The sequence below is a fragment of the Boleophthalmus pectinirostris genome, unplaced genomic scaffold (genome assembly GCF_026225935.1).
Source record: "Boleophthalmus pectinirostris isolate CB_2022bp ecotype Guang Dong unplaced genomic scaffold, ASM2622593v1 HiC_scaffold_1, whole genome shotgun sequence".
In the NCBI taxonomy this organism is placed as follows: Eukaryota; Metazoa; Chordata; class Actinopteri; order Gobiiformes; family Gobiidae; genus Boleophthalmus; species Boleophthalmus pectinirostris.
In genome coordinates this window covers 36,225,223-36,241,361 of record NW_026570970.1, presented here as the reverse complement: position 1 = coordinate 36,241,361, position 16,139 = coordinate 36,225,223, and the positions used below count along the sequence as shown (strand labels likewise).

The following is a 16,139-nucleotide window of genomic DNA, read 5'->3' as shown; positions in this document are numbered from 1 at the left end:
TAAAGGCGCATTGTGTCACTTTTCTTTTGGAGGGTCCGTCAAATACTTGTTATTGCTTTGTCAGGAATGTTTCAGAGTGTGGCATTAAACCTTTCTATCTTCATCGAGACCAAACTAAACCAAGTTACAGGTCAGATCTGTGGAAAGGCGACCGCTCAGTCAGAATGTTGTTTTTCTTGGTATTTTTGAGCTTTAAACCACTTGTAATTGAATAAATGTCAAGTAAAGCTGTTTAATGTCACATTGCGGAACATTCCAGGTGAACCGGTGACATCTCCGTGACCCCCAGCTGAAAATCTCCACAGTGCACCTTTAACTCTAGACTTATTTTTAGCTCAGTGTGCGCTTCCATCACTTGAATCTCAGACGGTGGAAAAGTGCGCTGAGCCAAACCAAACAGCTCTCCATCTCGGCTCTAATGTGTAAAAATGATCCTTCAACTGCTTTTAATCATCTCCTCCTGGTCTCCAAGCAACGGGCAAACACAGCATTCCTCATTTAGGAGAGCTCGTTAGAAAAAACATAAAGATATACAATAAAAGGGCTTGAGTAGAACTATTGAGTCCATAGATACGACTCAAACACGTGACGGGATTGGAACAGGGACGCTTTGTTCATCTGGGCTGGAATGGAACAAAGTAAAGGTGCATTGTGTAATTTTTCCGGTGGAGGGTCCGTCAGCTGGTTGTTTCTGTGGAGATGTCATTGCTCTGCCTGGAATGTTCCACAGTGTGACATTAAACAGCTCTACTTGACATTTATTCATTACATGTGGTTTTAAAGCTCAAAAATCCTTAAAAAAACAGGTATTCTGACTCCACAGATCTAACCTGGAACTTGGTCTGGTTTGGTCTAAGTGAAGATAAAAAGGTTAGAGTTAGAGTTCATTTTATTTGAACATTTAAAAAAAAAAAAAAAAACAGAGAAAAAAGAACATAGTCTTCGTACTCTCAGAACATTTACATTTAGCAAAGAAACAAAATAAAGAGAACAATATTGATAAAAACATTCATCTGCCTACAGTTAACAATATTTCATCTGTGTGATATCTACTAGACATTTGACATTCACCAAACCAGATGGGGAGAAAACCAAAACAACAACAACAAACAAAGCAAACAAGAACACATACACATCACAAATATATACAGGTTTAAGATATATTATCAATATTAACTCTTTTAACAACAACAACAACAATTCATGAATATTTCTTGGTGGTACGTCTCTAAAAAGTTGCCTTTGTAATAATAATAATAATAAAAATTAAAAAAAAGATTCATATTTGCAAATTTTTTATACTTACCTTCAAGTCCGTTCCATAAATTTTTCTGACAATAAGTCACTCTGGAGCATATAGCACCATCCATAAAATGCGTAATGAAGAAGAAAAAAACATGCATAAGTCGAACCGAATAATCGCACTTTTTGTGGGAAATGTATTTTATAATATCAAAGACTGACGTTTCCTGTGTAAAGTCAAGTTGTCACATATGAACAGTTCTTCAGATAAACTATAACATAAACAACAGAACAGAACAAGTTTAACCAAACTCTCCATCTCACTCCAAATCACTAAATCCATTCAATTCTTCATCCTCGGTGTCACTTCTGAACAACTCGGCCTCGACCTCTGGAGGTAAACAGAGCGTCGCTTCCTCTTCTGTGTCGCTGTCGTCAGACTCAGCATCAGTTCCAGTTAGAATTATTCGGGTCTTTCTGAATCTCGACAGGATGGTTTCAGTGTCACTGAAGTCCAGACTTTGTCCATCCATCCAGTGACTTCAGGAAAGTTTCATGGTGCATCCTCCCAGTGTCACAAGTTTCTCTCTCACTCCAAACTTTCTTTCTGCTGCTTGATTATCATTTTCAGCTGCAGATTTTTTGTAATCTGCAAAATCTGATTTTCTTTTTGGGTTCATTTGTGTTCAGTTTTCTCAGTCGTCTTTATAAGTTTGTTTAAATGTTAAATTGTTCAGTGGTGCAGAAGTAATGGTGCGATCGACTGACATGATACAGACAGAACAGAGGCTCTTTCTGCAGGAGACATGTGCAGTAGAGTGAAGTGACAGTGGTACAGGAGGAACAGGAGCAGCAGATACTCACACACAAGACTAGAACCTCTCAACGCTTCACTGTCAACATTTGAATATATAAGTCGCACCGGAAACCCAAACCATGAAAAAAAGTGCCACTTATAGTCTGAAAAATACGGTAGTCCACTTATAGCTAGACTCATATGTCAAACTGTTGTTCTTACTTTTACTTTTTAAAAATGTGACTTCTCTTAGTCCATAACCTCCTTCTCTGTCTTTGAATATCTTTCAAATTTTACTTGGTAGTAAGTTATACCTCGCTTTATACAGGATCAGAGCAGTTTTATATTTGACTAAATCAAATAACTTTAAGACTTTTACCTTTAGAAACAACTAGATTTGTATGTTCTTAAAATTTTACATTGTACACAATTCACAGGGCTCTTTTCTGTCACATAAAAAGTGGCTTTAGGTGGTTTTGTGTATATCCACATATTTCCACACAATAAAATAGATATAAGACTAAAGAAGAATATAAAGTCAGCAGAGATTTGTAGTTCAGTACATGCTCTGTGTTTCCTGTCACAGCAAAGTGACATTTGATATTTTTGATGCTACACTTTCACGATTTAGCCAGTGTATGTCGACCAGAATTGTACCAGAATTTTCTTAAAACGCGAGCATACACTGAACTATCAAAGATTTTTTATTTTTATTTATTTTTTTCGATTTTTTTCAATTTTTGGGTGTATACATAGTGTATTCGTAATGAGTTGGATGTATACATAACATATTAGTAACTTATATAGAACATTTTGATAACTTATATTCAGTGTTGGGGAGTAACAGATTACATGTACCGGCGTTTTGTAATCAGAGTACAAATTATGAGTAACTGTATTCAGTTACAGTTACTGTTTCAATGAGTGGTAATTGGATTACAGTTACTTTGTTGAAATAAATGGATTACGTGGTGGTATTTTATAAAAAATTTTTTAAATTTCTTAATTTCAGTAATTTCACTCATTGCCTGAAACCCAAACAGAACATGTGCAATAAGAGCCACATAAACGTCTTGTTAACGTTGGTGGCGTCAGTCACTCAATGGACGAGGTTGTTAATAATCGTCGTTGTTGATAATCTGATTCTGCATCATTTTGAGTAAAAAAAACATCAAATATTACAGATTTTCACTGGGCTAGCGCCTTTATGTTTGTACTGAAAGTTAGTGTCATATATCATTTATTTAAAAAAAAAAAATAACAGTAGGTGGACATAATTTAAAGCAGCAGTGATCTCATATATATATAAGCATTTCTCTATCAATAATATTTTCTAATACAGTTAAGGAAAGACTGTACTTTTTATTGTCTAAGCAGACAAAAGATCTCATGTTAAGATCCTCGTCTTTGCTTCTCTACACCAAACAAAAGTCTGTTCATGGAGACTTGGGCTCAACAGACAATTTGAAGAGAACAAACAAGAATTTTCAGGATGTGGTTGGTACATTCATGTCGTTTTAAAAAGCATGACAATATCAAGTAATCCAAAGTATTCAGTTACGTTTCAATTACGTTACTCACTTTAAGTAATTTAATGGATTCTGTTACAAACTACATTTTGGGGTATGTAATCTGTAATCTTTAGGGGAATACATTTTAAAAGTAACCTTCCCAACACTGCTTATATATAACTTATACTAACTAATGCTTATTGTGTTGTCAGTGTCTGCAATTTATGCCCAATGACAGTCTAACTTATGCACAGCGCACGACAGAGTATCACCTACGATCATGTGTCATCGCCTATAAAAACACTGACATTCGACGATTCATAACTGCACTAGACCTCGCAGTAGCAACATTAATCAGCATCATACCGAAGACAACTCCTAAGAACGCTGCCAAGAAGTGTCCTGGTCATGGCTCTGTTGGCACGCAGCTCGCACAGTGACAAATCGATGAGATCGTGCTGATGTTGGAGGACGGCTAGTATGTATTCTCGTGTCAGACTTGCTGGATCCTCTATCTCTGGGATGATATGTGTAGCAGGTGGTACCACGGGGCCTGTCCACCATGAACTCTGGAGGAGGACTGACGATTTCCCCATTTTTATAAACCAGTTTCCCTACACGCTGCCAGTACTCCATTATACAGTAGCTATAAGATAAAAACACATTCAGTAAGTTCTGTGGTCGTCTGAACATGTACGTCTGAATACATCAATATGTGTTTGGAGGTAAGTTGGACATAAATTACATACAGGTTCAAAACACGTTACTCGTAAGTCACACTAGACATTATCTCAACATATTTGGACGTATAAATAACTTACAATTAACATGTGCCCACGTATGCAGCATGTATAAACACACTGACATACATCCAGACATTTTCAGCATGCTCAAACTTTTTCAACGACCTTTGCCGTATGTTGCCGTATGCCAGCGTCCTTCAGCGAGCTCATAATTTATTTTTATTTATTTTTATTTTATTTATTTATTTTTTATTTACAAACTACATACATTACAACAAATAGGAACCAAACAACATACAAGACACAAGACAGACATTACGATCGAAAATGTATACAAAGAGGGACAAAGGGGGTTGGTGACAGTGTGAACCTTATATGTGTGTGTCTGTGTGTGTGCACGTGTGTGTGTGTGTGCATATGCGTATGTGTGTGCACATATGCGTGTGTGCATGTTGTCATATGCATGTGTGCATGTGTGCATATGCGTGTGTGTGCGTGTGTGTGCATGTGTGTGTGTGCGCATGTGTGCATATGTGTGTGTGTGTGTGTGTGTGTGTGTGTGTGTGTGCATATGTGTGTGTGTGTGTGTGTATGTGTGCATGTATGTGTGTGTGTGTGTGTGTGTGTATATGTGTGTGTGCATGCATGCATGCATGTATGTGTGTGTGTGTGTGTGCATGTATGTGTGTGTGTGTGTGTGTATGTGTGTGTGTGCATGTGTGTGTGTGTGTGTGTGTGCATGTATGTGTGTGTGTGTGTGTGTGTGCATGTATGTGTGTGTGTGTGTGTGTGTGTGTGCATGTATGTGTGTGTGTGTGTGTGTGTGCATGTATGTGTGTGTGTGTATATGTGTGTGTGCATGTGTGTGTGTGTGTTTGTGTGCACAGGGCTATACAGATGATTTACTGTTGACCTGTATTATTATTAGTTAATCTGAGTATTGAAAATGAGTTAAGTGTGTGTTGGAGTTTTGCCTCAGATCCCCACTGGAGCAGGCCGAGCCACGCCCACGCCCCCCATGGCGAGTGCCGGGGCCACCCCCAGAGCCCCACATGTGACCGCCCACCGACCAGGCCGGCCAGCCCCTCGACGAACCATCTCTTGATCTGTACGTTCCCCCTCTTTGATATATATGTACATATATATGTACATATATATGTACATATATATGTACATATATTCACATACACACAAGCCTGCAAACACACTCACACACTCACACACATGAACCCACATTCATCCATGATCGACTTGTGATGCATTAAAAAAAGTTGGGTGTGATGCATTAAAAGTATCAGGGAGGTGAGGAGCTTGGAGGTAGAGCAGAGAGAGGAGCCAGCACAGAGGTCAGGCCCCGAGGAGACGGGAGAGCAGCTCATAACTTATACAAAAGTTATCTAGAACTTCTCTGATGTACATACAAATACACGGGCTAAATCATCCAGGTGTGACAGCCCCTTCACATGAGGTTTACAGCAGATTTCATCATCTTTAATAACACCAAGAAACTTCTGTTCATCTGTTTGTTCTACACAATCTAAAGAGGTTTAATGCCACACTGTGAAACATTCCAGACAAAACAATAACATCTCCATGGAGACAAGCATTTGACAGACCCTCCACCAGAAAAACTTACACAATGTAAGTAAAAAGTTTAGGTATCTGTACTTTACTTAAGCACTTTTCACTTTGACTTCACTGCATTTGAGAGCAGATATTTGTACTTTCTACTCCACAAAGCTTTTGAACAGGACTGAAAAGTAAAAGTTTTATGATTATGATTATTATGATTATTATTATTATAGTCTGAGACCTGCTGAAAAGGATTTACTTTTTACTTCTTCCACCACTCTACAGATTATATTGATCACAAAAGTCCAGTTATAGCGCCATCTGCTGCACAAGTGGCTGTGTAACACTTCCTAAATCTGAACTGAAGTTATTTTAAAATGGAAACAGAAAATAACAAGGTCAAAGTGTGATTTTTTTTTTTCAAAACAACAAAATAAAGCAGATTACTTTAACTCTATGAAGCCCATCTCAACTATTTAGGCCCAAACAGAACAAGACTAAACTAGGACTAAACCAAAATGAAACCAGGATTAAAGCCTGGGCTGAATCAGGACTAAAGCATGACTTAACTAGCATTAAACCAGAACCAGGACTATACCAGGATAAAAGCCAAGACTGAACTAGGAGTAAACCAAGACAAAACAGGACTGAACCAGGACTAAACCAGGACTGAACTAGGACTAAAACTGAATTTAACCAGGACTAAACCAGGATTAAAGCCTGGACTAAAATAGGAGTAAATCAAGACTCAACCAAGACTATACCAGGATTAAACCAGACCTAAACCAGGACTAAAACAGAATATAACCAGGACCTCACCAGGACCTAACCAAGACTAAACCAGGACTAAACCAGGTTTTTAGCACCAGGACTAAACTAGAATTAAACCAGGATTAATGCCTGGACTAAACTAGGAGTAAACCAAGACTAAACCAGGACTGAACCAGGACTACGGCTAAATTAAACCAGGACTAAACTAGAACTAAAACAGAATTTATCCACAATCTCACCAGGATTTAACCAGGTCTATAACAGGATTAAAACCAGGAATGAAACAGGACTAAACCAGAATTAAACCAGGATTAAAGCCAGGACTAAACTAGGAGTAAACTAAGACTCAACCAAGACTGAACCAGGACACAACCAGGACTAAACAAGACTGAAGCAGGACTAAATAAGCTTGAACCAGGCCTAATCCAGGAATAAACCAGGTCGTAACCAGGACTGAACCAGGATTTAACCAGGACTAAACTAGGAATAAACCAGGTCTAAACCAGGACTATACGAGGACTATACCAGGATTAAAGGCAGGACTGAAACAGGATTAAACCAGAATTTAACCAGGATTAAAGTCTGGACTAAACTAGGAGTAAATCAAGACTCAACCAGGATTGAACCAGGACTAAACTAGGGCTAAATTAAACCAAGACTAAACCAGAATTAAAACAGAATTTAACCAGGATTTAACCAGGATTAAAGCCAGGATTGAAACAGGACTAAACTAGAATTAAACCAGGATTAAAACCTGGACTAAACTAGGAGTAAACCAAGACTCAACCAGGACAGAACCAGCACTAAAGAGGACTGAATCAGGACTAAACTAGACCTAAAGCAGGACTAAACCAGGATTAAAGCCAGGACTGAAACAGGATTAAACCAGAATTAAACCAGGATTAAAGTCTGGACTAAACTAGGAGTAAATCAAGACTAAACCAGGACTAAAGCAGGACTAAAGAAAAGACTAAACCAGCACTAAAACCATGTAAACCCTCGAGGAGCAGACTCAGGTCCCACGATGAAATTGGTGTTTTTTGTAAAAAGTTCCACACTGCACCTTTAAGCATGTTTCAGTGAGATAAACAGCGTGGCCTATTAAACCGGGGTTGAACAGATCTGTCCCTCGCTCCCAAACAAACCCGGGCTCAGATTGGACCCTGGCTGCTCTCTCTGTTTACCCACACATGGACTTTCACTGCTCTTATCTGCTCGGGTCATTTCCACTTCGCTCCAAACTTCCACCGCCGCCATGCTCCTCCGGCTCTTCTGCGTCCTGCTCTGCCCGGGCCCGGCTCTCCTCCTGGGCGACCTGGTGTTCCGGTGCCCCCCCTGCACGGCCGAGCTGCTGTCCCTGTGCCCCCAGGTGCCCGAGTTCTGCGGCGAGATCGTGAGGGAGCCCGGGTGCGGGTGCTGCCCCGTGTGCGCCCGGGCCGAGGGGGAGTTCTGCGGGGTCTACACTCCCAGGTGCCTCACGGGTCTGAGGTGTTACCCGGCGCCCGGAGCCCTGTTCCCCCTCCAGGACCTGCTCATGGGGCTGGGCAGGTGCGGGCAGAGGGTGGAGCTCCCAACGGTGACCAACGGTGAGTGTCGGTGTTTCGTTAAAGCTCCACCGCGTAGCTTTTCTGGTGGTGGGTCTGTCGTCGACTTGTGTCCATGGAAATGTGAATGGGACCGAGATCAATGTTTCTCAAACTGTGGCACGAGAGCTTCTTCAGGTGGGATTTGGAGCTCATTTGACCCACTTTTTTGTCCTTCTTTGGCCCACTTTTAGTCCTAGATTAGACCTGGAATAGTCCTGATTATAGACCTGGTTTAGTCCTAGATTAGACCTGGTTTAGTCCTAGATTAGACCTGGAATAGTCCTGTTATAGACCTGGTTTAGTCCTAGATTAGACCTGGTTTAGTCCTAGATTAGACCTGGAATAGTCCTGTTATAGACCTGGTTTAGTCCTAGATTAGACCTGGTTTAGTCCTGTTATAGACCTGGTTTAGTCCTAGATTAGACCTGGTTTAGTCCTAGATAAGACCTGGTTTAGACCTAGATTAGACCTGGTTTAGTCCTGTTATAGACCTGGTTTAAACCTAGATTAGACCTGGAATAGTCCTGTTATAGATTTGGTTTAGTCCGGTTCTAGACCTGGTTTAGTCCTAGATTAAACCTGGTTTAGTCTGGTTATAGACCTGGTTTAGTCCTAGGTTTAAACTGGAATAGTCCTGTTATAGACCTAGTTTAGTTCTAGGTTAGACCTGGTTTAATCCGGTTATAGACCTGGTTTAGTCCTACATTAGATCTGGAATTGTCCTGTTCTAGATCTGGAATAGTCCTGTCATAGTCCTGGTTTAGTCCTAAATTAGACCTGGTGTAGTCCTGTTTCAGTCCTGGTTTAGTTTTTTTTATTAAAGCTGGATTATGTGTAGGGGTGAAATGATCCACAGTGTGGCTTTAAATGTAAATGTTTATGGAGACAGGTGACACCGCTGCATGTTCCAGGTCAGATCTGTGGAAAAGTGACACCACATAGAGCATGAATCCATCCCTTTTTTTTTTTCCAAGGAATCATAGGAAACATTACCACAAGAACATCTCCATGGAGACAAGCAGGTAGATCCTCCACCAGAAAAGTTACAGAGTGCTCCTTTAAGTGCAGCCATATCCTTGTTTATGTAAGAACATTTTGAACATTAGACACAACTATCTGCTGAAAGTTCCTTTTGCAGTGCATTGGAAATGGGGGAAGAGCATTTCAGAGTCTTATAAAAGTGTTGCCTCAAGTCATGTTTTGTAGTTGGAATTGGATATATGTCGTTTCAGGGCAAACCATGGTTCTGGTTTAGTCCTGCTTTAGTCCTGACTTACCTTGACCTTTTTCAGTTCTGGTTTAAATCTGGTTTAGTCCTAGTTAAGAACTGCTTTGGTTTAGTCCTGGTTTAGAAATCTTTTGGTTTAGGTTTAGTCCAGGTTTAGTCCTGGTTTAGAACTGGTTTAGTCTTGACTTAGTCTTGGTTTAGACCTGGTTTAATCCTGGTTTAGACCTGGTTCAGTCCTGGCTTAGTCCTGGTTCCTGGTTTAGTCCTGGCCTGGTTTAGTCCTGGTTTAGACCTGGTTTAGTCCTGGTTTAGTCCTGGCCTGGTTTAGTCCTGGCCTGGTTTAGTCCTGGTTCCTGGTTTAGTCCTGGTTTAGTCCTGGTTGAGTCCTGGTTGAGTCCTGGTTGAGTCCTGGTTTAGTCCTGGTTCAGATCTGTTTTGTTCATGTGTTTAGTGAGTCAGGTTGATCATGGTTGTTGCATAAGTCAGTCTAGTACTTCTCAGAACAGAACACACCAAAACAGTTCCTGGTTTAGTCCTGGTTTAGAACACTTTTGGTTTAGGTCTAGTCCTGGTTTAGTCCTGGTTTAGTCCTGGCTTAGTCTTGGTTTAGTCCTTGTTCATGTATTTGATGACTCAGTTTGAACATGGTTGTTGCATAAGTCACTCTCATACTTCTCAGAACAGAACAGGTACAAAGGGATATTGTGCTTTTACGACTTTTTCTCTGTCATTATTTTTGATGACACATTGAACTCCGACTCCCATGATGCTCTCTGTCTCTGTACATCTGGTCTCTGTGATATGGTTTTGTGCGTGAGTGTGTGTGCAGGTGGTACAGTGGGGAGGTGGTGTCGTGTTAGATGGAAACGTGAGGTGTTTTTGCGTGGCTCGGGGCTGTTTCACACACACACATCAGCTGTGTGTGTGTGTGTGTGTGTGTAACTCATTTACAGCTGCGAGCTCCAGGCACACTGTGGTGATGAGGACACATACAGAACAGGTTTATTCACGGGTCAAACTACTGTACCATTTTAAAACTTCTCTAACCATTTTGTCCGTGTAGTTGAGCCAAACGTATAAAATAATAAAGGCTCCATGTCACACTCTTTTCTTATCTAGGTTAAAATGTCGTTTCCTCATCACAAACAGACCTGGAGTTGTGTTTTTGTTTTATTCACATGTTTACAGTGTTGGGAAGGTGACTTTTAAAATGTATTCCCCTACAGATTACAGATTACATACCCCAAAATGTAGTTTGTAACAGAATCCATTAAATTACTTAAAGTGAGTAACGTAATCTGAATACTTTGGATTACTTGATTTGCTTTACGAGGAGACATGGTCCGCACGGCATGATTTAGTCCTGTTAAATCCTGGTTTAGTCCTGGTTTTAGACCTGGTTTTAGATGTGGTTTAGACCTGGTTTAGATCTAATTTAGACCTGGTTTAGACCTGGTTTATGCCTGGTTTTAGACCTGATTTAGACCTGGTTTAAATCTAGTTTAGACCTGGTTTAAGACCTGAGTTTAGGCCTGTTTTAGACCTAGTTTTAGATCTAGTTTAGACCTGGTTTTAGTCCTGGTTTAGTCTTGGTTTAGATCTAGTTTAGACCTGGGGATATAGACCAAAATGTGAAAACAGGAAAATACCACCATGTAATCCATTTATTTCAACAAAGTAACTGTAATCCAATTACCACTCACTGAAACAGTAACTGTAACTGAATACAGTTACTCATAATTTGTACTCTGATTACGTAACTCCAGTACATGTAATCTGTTACTCTCCAACACTGCATGTTTAACACACAATCCTGCACATTTAGATTGAGTTCTGAATATTAAGACTTTGCTCCACCTTGTGATGTCATGCGGTGATGCAGGAAGTGCTCCACTGTACTCCATACACCTTCACTAAAATCATTTGGATCATTTCAGTCCTAGAACGTCCGATCCCCACTGAACTAAAGGTAAAACTGCACTGTGTGACATCACAAGGTGGAACAGAACATTTTGAGGTTTGGAGATGCAGACAGATTAATAATAAAAAGTTCCTCAAACATGTGTGAATGAAACAAAACACAACTCCTGACTGATTGACAGTCGAACAAACCCAACACTGTGGGTGACATCAGTGACGTCACTGAGTCCTTTTCTTTACACAGATTGTGTCTAGTGTGATTACAGATGTTTGTGTTGTGTGCTCTTTTGGTCAAAATAAATCAACTGCAATTATAAAGCGTTGTATTGTCCAACTAGTTGTTGTTAACTTTACCATGCTGCTAACAGTCTGGTGTTGTCTCTGAAAGTTGTGAAACGTGTTCATAAACTCATCACAGATAAATGAATGTGTGACAAAAATGAGGAACAACTTTGGACCACTGCAAACTGTTTGAAACAAACTAGTTCAATTTTTGTTTTGTTTTTTGCATTTTTCAGACAGAAAAAATCAGTTACAGAGCCTTTTACTAAACTACTGTTATTAAACTACTGTTCTGGAAGAAAATATGATGAGAAGACAGAGTGTGGTGGCCTCGTGCAGAGTCTGAGTGTAACTATAGACTGTATACTGACAGTTACACACTGTTATTCCAACATGTCGCTATTTCCACATTGACATCGTCTAATTGTCGGAGGAACAGCATAAACATTATTTTTCAAGCGTCCCACTACTTTGACTTTTTTTGTGTGTGTTTTTTTTTCATTGTCAGAGTAGCAACACTTTTTGTCAAACCGCTTTTCCGACATAAATAATGTGAGAGTCTATTGCTTTGCCTATATGCTTGGGCTGGTTCAAAACTCTTGATCAGAGAAAAGTTCAGCCACAGAGGAGATCAAACAGTGGGAAAATGTCCTAACTGAGCCGTGGGAAACAGTTGTACATTTTAATATGATATTCTCATCATAACATTCTATAGGCCTACATTATTTAATGCAGATGGGGGCAGCTAAAGTAAATAAAGTTGGACTGCAGATTTGTGTTGTAACACAGTGAGTTCTTGGGTCTGGTCACTAATAGAAATGATCAGGTTCAACATTTATGAATGTACTTTTTGAATATTTCATGACAAAATACATTACAGTCAACAGTAATAATCTCAGACTATGTTTACACTGAAACGTATCACTCTGTCACTGTATCAGGAACGATCTGCGTCCAGACACGTCCTTTCTGTGTCTGCAAGTCTTCCCTATCCACACAGCTTTGAGCTTATTTGTTTACATTTTACAGAAACAAAATTTAAAACCACATGACTCATTTGCATAAACTAAGCGCTCAAAAAAAAACCAGCTCACTGTTATTAAAGGACTCGACTCAGTGGAATCTGAGTGTTCTTTCTGTGACAGAGGGGTGTTCTGCTGATGGTGAGTCTGTTCTGTGTTTCTGTCGTGTTGGAGATGGTTCATGTGAAACTTTTCAGAGATTATACGTCTGCAGGTCGTACACACAGACACACGTATAGATGAATGGACATATATTCTAGCCTCTTGTCTTCTAGTGTTTTGTTGGTGAATTACTTCACGGTGCATAGACCTACATCAGAGTATCAGTGTTTTCAGGCGTCCACACGGTGCCGGATCAGATCTGTACTCAGATGAATTCATGGGAGCTGGAGGCACCAGATCTTAGATTTTAGATCTTAGATCTTGGAACCGTTTTTCAGTCAGATTAGTGTGAATGAAAAACTGCATCCGCCATGAAAACGACTCGAATATGTACTAGTGTGGACGGGGTTTCAGTATAATCTCTTTCCCCCCTTCTGGGTGAATGTCTTCATCACATTCTAGAATCTGAAAATCACCAGTATCATTTTATAATATATTATAATTTAAGATGTAATATTTGTCAGAAGAGTGATACCAAAAAGTCAGAAAACCGCCACGTCTAAATAGAGACATGTCATAATGAAGGGACGTTGCAGCTGTCAAGTTCCAAATAAGAAGTTCACATGTGGCTCTTCTGGCTCCGTCTGACTCTGACTTTAGATATGGTTTAGTCCTGATTTAATCTTGGTTTAGTTCTGGTTTAGTCCTGGTTTAGACCTGGTTTAGACCTGGTTTAGTCCTGGTTTAGTCCTGGTTTAGTCCTGGTTTAGTCCTGATTTAGTTCTGGTTTAGTTCTGTCTTAGTCCTGGTTTAGTCTCGGTTTAGTCCTGGTCTAGACCTGGTTTAGTCTTGACTTAGTCCTGGCTTTGTCCTGGTTTAGTCCTGGTTTAGTCTTTGTTTGGTCCTGGTTTAGTCCTGGTTAGTCCTTAGTCCTTGTTTAGTCCTGGTTTAGTCCTTGTTTAGTCCTGGTTTAGTCTTGGTTTAGTCCGGGTTTAGAACAGTTTGATGTATATTTAGATATGGTTTAGTCCTAGTTTAAATCTGGTTTTGTCCTGGCTTAGTCCAGGTTTAGTCCTGGTTTAGTTCTGGTTTAGTTTTGGTTTAATTCTGTCTTAGTCCCAGTTCAGTCCTAGTTTAGTCCTGGCTTAGTCCTGGTTTAGTCCTGGTTTAGAATGGGTTTGACTTGGAATATAGTCGTTCCTCTCTCTGCTGTGAGCCTCGTCATTCTGGTCTTAAAATGTTCATATTAAGCGGCGACACATGACTATTCAAATAACCGTAAGTACATTTTCAGATTCTCTTTTCAGGATTCAGACTCCAAAACACACTAAAAATCAAAAGACCTTTTTTTCTATAACAACAAACATATGAGCATTATTAAATCAAATGTCAAACTACATTTTTTCACTGCAGGTCAAAAGTTCGGACTCTTTCTGCTTTCTACATTTCAGATCCATGCGGAAAACGTTAAATACCAGGAGTAAGACATATGGAATTATGTAGCAAAGATTTTTATGTTCAGATCTTCAGTCTCCACCCTTTTCTACAAACCCTTGGCGTTCTCTCAGCGAGCTTCTGGATGAAGTCTCCTGAGATGTTTTCACTTCACAGCTGCGTGATGTCAGGCTCCAGAAATGACAAAAGCGCAAATAGTGATCAAAGCAAAGGGTGGATATTGTTTTAGGGTAACATTTGTAGCGGAAGATCGAGACCAAGCAATAACATCGCCATGGAATCAAGCAGGTACCGGACCCTCCACCAGAAATTTGAGCAGTGCACCTTTAAAATCTGAAACAAATCACTGTATCACCGTATCGGAAATGATCTGAGTCCAGACACGTCGTTTCTGTGTCCGCAAGTCTTCCCTACCCACACAACTTTGAGCATATTTGTTTACGTTTGACAGAAACAAAACTTACTGATGGCTCCTCTCAAAGTGGAGGAACAGCGGCTCTACTCCGAGCTCCTCCCGTGTGACTGAGCTCCTCACCCTGTCTGTAAGGGAGCGCCCAGACACCCTGCGGAGGAACCTCATTTCGAGCGCTTGTATCCACGATCTCGTCCTTTCGGTCACTACCCAGAGCTCATGAACACAGGTGAGGGGAGGAACAAAGACTGACCGGTGAATCGAGAGCTTTGCCTTTTGGCTCAGCTCCTCTTCACCACAACGGTCCGATACAGAGACCGCATCACTGCAGATGCTGCACCAATCCACCTGTCAATCTCACACTCCATCCTCCCCTCACTCGTGAACAAGACCCCGAGATACTTGAACTCCTCCACTTGAGGCAGGGACTCTCCACCCACCTGGAGAGGACAAGACACCTTTATCTGGTCCAGAAGGAGAGGACATTGAGAGGAGCCAGTTGAAGTTGCTCGGGGCATCTGTTCGGGCATCTCCTGGACGCCTTCCTCGGGAGGTGTTCCGGCATGTCCCACCGGGAGGAGGTCCCGGGGCAGACCGAGGACACGCTGGAGGGACTATGTCTCTCGGCTTGCCTGGGAACATCTCGGGATCCCCCCGGAAGAGCTGGAGGAAGTGTGTGTGGAGAGGGAAGTCTGGGAGGCCCTGCTCAGACTGCTGCCCCCCCGACCTGACCCCGGATAAGTGGAAGAAAATGGAATAGAAAACAAAACTTAAAACCACATGGCTCATTTACATAAACAAAGTGCTCAACAAAACTGTTCACTGCTTGTGCGCTGATGTGGTTCAGCTTCTGTCAGACTAAAGGACATGACTCAGTGGAATATGAGTGTTCTTTCTGTGACAGAGGGATGTTCTGCTGATGGTGAGTCTGTTCTGTGTTTCTGTCATGCTGGAGATGGTTCATGTTAAACTGTTCAGAGATTCTATGTCTGCAGGTCGTACACACAGACCTCAGAGTATCAGTGTTTTCAGGCGTCCGCACAGTGCCGGATCAGATCTGTACTCAGATGAATTCATAGGAGCTGGAGGCACCAGATCGTTCCGTCTCTGGAGCCGTTTTCAGTTGGATTAGTGTGAACAAACACTGCATCCACAATGAAAACAACTCGAATATGTACAAGTGGGCTTCAGTATAATCTCATTCCCTCTTCTGGGTGAATGATGTCATCACATTCTAGAATCTGAAAACCACCAATATAATTTTGTAATATATTAAACTAGAATATGTAATATTTGTCAGAGGAGTGATACCAAAAAGTATCGGAAAACCGGCACATCTAAATAGAGGCATGTCATAATGAAGGGAAGTTGCAGCTGTTCACATGTGGCTCTTCCGGCTCCTTCTGACTTTGGCTTTAGATATGGTTTAGTCCTGATTTAGTCCTGGTTTAGTCCTGGTTTAGAAGTCAAAATTTAGATATAGTTTAGTCCAGGATT

General features: G+C 40.8%; 1 protein-coding gene across 2 annotated transcripts in view; it reads left to right on the top strand.

Annotated features, from left to right (window-relative positions):
* The first annotated feature begins 7,778 nt into the window (after positions 1 to 7,778).
* LOC110175843 (insulin-like growth factor-binding protein 2-B) overlaps positions 7,779 to 16,139 on the top strand; it is a 52,726-nt gene continuing 44,365 nt past the window's right edge. For both annotated transcript variants that reach the window (XM_020942061.2, XM_020942060.2), the window contains exon 1: positions 7,779 to 8,221. In XM_020942061.2, coding sequence (XP_020797720.1) covers positions 7,891 to 8,221 — 331 coding nt within the window. In that variant the 5' untranslated portion in view covers positions 7,779 to 7,890. The remainder of the gene's footprint in view (positions 8,222 to 16,139) is intronic.